This window comes from Salmo trutta, chromosome 15 (assembly GCF_901001165.1).
Source record: "Salmo trutta chromosome 15, fSalTru1.1, whole genome shotgun sequence".
Classification (NCBI taxonomy): domain Eukaryota; kingdom Metazoa; phylum Chordata; class Actinopteri; order Salmoniformes; family Salmonidae; genus Salmo; species Salmo trutta.
The window spans coordinates 6180019-6183939 of record NC_042971.1 but is presented as its reverse complement, the minus strand read 5'-3'; the positions used below and the strand labels follow the sequence as shown (position 1 = coordinate 6183939).

Below are 3921 nucleotides of genomic sequence, written 5' to 3'. Positions count from 1 at the left end.
TTGCTTTGAGAAGCTCCACAACTCATTAGTGGTGGTGCATTAAGACAATCAGAAATACTATCAGACATCCCCAAATGGGCACATTTATAGGCCTACATTTGCACACAGGACAGGTAGACTAGTCCTACTTCTATATGCGTAATTAGGTGTGTGTCCTTACTCAACATCGACAGGAGTGTTTCAAACAAAAGACAGTGAATAAATTGACAAAACTGACATATCTTGCGGGGTAAGGTCTGGGTGGTCTGCCAGGGGCCGTTTCATTTAGTATCCATTTGGGTCAGTTGGGGAATGATTGTATTTCCCCATAGTATGTTGTCCCGAAGTTGACCGACTGAAAGGGAGTGTAACTTTATGACTATAATTACTGTTCCCTGAAGGAGGGAAATGAGGTACAACACTTGTTTGGCCTCAGTCTCATCACCTGTGGAAGGCGGGGCTTCCAGCGAGGCGTGGATTTAATAGTATGTTGTACCTAGTTTCCCTCCTTCAGGGAACAGTAGTTATAGCATAACATGTGGATTTAATAGTATGTTGTACCTAGTTTCCCTCCTTCAGGGAACAGTAGTTATAGCATAACATGTGGATTTAATAGTATGTTGTACATAGTTTCCCTCCTTCAGGGAACAGTAGTTATAGTCATAACGTGTGGATATAATAGTATGTTGTACAGTTTTCATGGGCACAGAAATCCTATATCATTTCAGAGTTTGCTAAATCCAATGGTTCTAACCTAGAGTCACCTTAACTTTATTGACAACACCCAAATGGATACTGTCATTAATGCGGTTCTTCAATAATTACACATAATACTTAATACTGTAGCTGTTTAGTTACAGTCACATGTTCAACTATCATCAGCTGATCCAGGAAATCATTTTCTGAATGACAGTCACATGACAAACGTCACGACATGCAACAACAACCAAAGTGCTTCTTCATTCATTACTCTGGTAAAGACAGTTATGCTGTGCTCCATGTTGGATCCAACATCCCTAACAAATGTATGTTTATAATGTGTTATTGTCTGGTTGATTTACAGTAGGGTCTCGTTAGTCTGTTTGCACACAGATACTTTGCTCATAATGTGTAGAGAACTATTCCTTGATGGATAGGCTATTGTTCAACACACAGAGCTATTTTCCTATATTTGTTATTAGGTGAAGTTATGGGTCCTACAGTAGGTCTATGTTGTTGTTAGGTGAAGTTATGGGTCCTACAGTAGGTCTATGTTATTGTTAGGTGAAGTTATGGGTCCTACAGTAGGTCTATGTTGTTGTTAGGTGAAGTTATGGGTCCTACAGTAGGTATATGTTGTTGTTAGGTGAAGTTATGGGTCCTACAGTAGGTCTATGTTGTTATTAGGGGAAGTTATGGGTCCTACGGTGGGTCTATGTTGTTGTTTGTTGAAATTATGGGTCCTACAGTAGGTCTATGTTATTGTTAGGTGAAGTTATGGGTCCTACAGTAGGTCTATGTTATTGTTAGGTGAAGTTATGGGTCCTACAGTAGGTCTATGTTATTGTTAGGTGAAGTTATGGGTCCAACAGTAGGTCTATGTTATTGTTAGGTGATGTTATGGGTCCTACAGTAGGTCTATGTTATTGTTATGGGTCCTACAGTAGGTCTATGTTATTGTTATGGGTCCTAGAGGACACTATGTGTCTCATGCAACAACAACCAAAGTGCTTCTTCGTTCATTACATAGGTATGTTTGTTGTTTGGTGAAGTTATGGGCCAATTTGGCAAACAGTGTACAAACCCTCATTGTCAGGCTGATGGAAAAGCTAGACAAAGAGCATTTTACTGTTTGAAGTGTTTTTTAAGTACAAAGCGGTTGATTTGCGATGATGACACAACCATTATATTAAGCAGGACATTCAAACGAGCCTTACAACTTTAATCCAAAGTAGTGTGAAATGTACTCATAAGCAACCTGGAAATGGAGGTTACTCCCCTGAGTTTTCCCCTATTCACATTCAGAATACATTGTGAAAAACTAAAATCTTTGCTCACCATTTTTGCTCCAGGCAGATATACTACATCCATAACTAGTGGTTTCCTCATTACCAGATATACTACATCCATAACTAGTGGTTTCCTCATTGCCAGATATACTACATCCATAACTAGTGGTTTCCTTATTACCAGATATACTACATCCATAACTAGTGGTTTCCTCATTAGCAGATATACTACATCCATAACTAGTGGTTTCTTCATTAGCAGATATACTACATCCATAACTAGTGGTTTCCTCATTACCAGATATACTACATCCATAACTAGCGGTTTCCTCATTAGCAGATATACTACATCCATAACTAGTGGTTTCCTCATTACCAGATATACTACATCCATAACTAGTGGTTACCTCATTACCAGATATACTACATCCATAACTATCGGTTTCCTCATTAGCAGGGAGGAGTTTCTACAACCAAATTGCCCTCGTGTCGCAATTTTAGCAAACACAGAAAGGGGCCTGTATTGGAGACCAAAAGTCGTTTGGCACACTGCTTAGGATTTCAACAACTTTAATAATTTATTTCTAGCCTACAATCATCAGTTTTACTACTAATGTGAAAACAAGACTAAATATTACTATTCTTGCTCATTTTAAGACAATTAAATAATTGTAACATTCATTACAGACGTCAATTGTTGTATATCATGGCTCCGCTGTTGGAATCACCTTTTACAGTGGATTCTGCTGTTTTGGGCCTTTAATCATCTGTCTGACTTTGTTATTCACACAGGAGAGAGACGTGACTATCGTGGATCCTCTGGGGAGCCTCAACAACCTCATGATGCTGAAGAGGCAGAGAAGAGTGTCTCCACATTCGAACACCTCAAGAAACACCCGCAGAGATCCACAGGGAAGAAACCTCACTGCTGCTCTGACTGTGGGAAGAGATTCAACTCGACAGCAGGCATTATAATTCATCAGAGAATCCACACTGTAGAGAAACCTTATAGCTGTACTCAATGTGGGAAGAGTTTTACTCATTCAACCAGCCTGATATCACACCAGAGATCACACACAGGAGATAAACCATATAGCTGTGATGAATGTGGGAAGAGTTTTACTGCATTTAGAAATCTGACTCTACACCAGAGAATACACACAGGAGAGAAACCTTATAGCTGTACTCAATGTGGGAAGAGTTTTACTCAGCTAAGCAACCTGATATCACACCAGAGAACACACACAGGAGAGAAACCCTTTGGCTGTGATGAATGTGGGAAGAGTTTTACTCGTTCAACCAGCCTGATATCACACCAGAGAACACACACTGGAGAGAAACCCTATAGCTGTGATGAATGTGCGAAGAGTTTTACTGGTTCTAGCAATCTGATTCGACACCAGAGAACACACAGAGGAGAGAAACCTTATAGCTGTGCTCAATGTGGGAAGAGTTTTTCTATGTCTAGCAAGTTGACTACACACCAGAGAACACACACAGGAGAGAAACCTTATAGCTGTACTCAATGCGGGAAGCGTTTTACTCAGTTAAGCAACCTGATATCACACCAGAGAACACACACAGGAGAGAAACCCTATGGCTGTGATGAATGTGGGAAGAGTTTTACTGGTTCTTTTAATCTGACTCGACACCAAAGAACACACACAGAAGAGAAACCGTATAGCTGTAATCAATGTGGGAAGAGTTTTACTCAGTCAAACAGCCTGGTACAACACCAGAGAACACACACACAAGAGAAACATCGTAGCTGTGACCAGTGATATTCTGATAAAAGATCTCTGATCAAATATTAGAAAATACATGCATGAAGGAGTTGTTTCATGATATCAATGAATTAATGTCACAATGTAGAATGTATTTTAATGATGTCACAATGTACAATAAACGTTTGTCCCCTGTTCAATTGATTTCAACATGATATGAATATTAGCCT

The 3921-nt window shown here is 39.6% G+C and overlaps 1 protein-coding gene across 1 annotated transcript; it reads left to right on the top strand.

The window, feature by feature from the left end:
- Positions 1 to 3058: 3058 nt before the first annotated feature.
- Positions 3059 to 3601, top strand: LOC115149600 (zinc finger protein 436-like; the record flags this gene model as incomplete). Its single annotated transcript, XM_029692554.1, has 1 exon — positions 3059 to 3601. A coding segment is annotated over one exon (543 nt), but the record flags the coding sequence as incomplete, so codon positions are not given.
- Between the last annotated feature and the right edge of the window lie 320 nt (positions 3602 to 3921).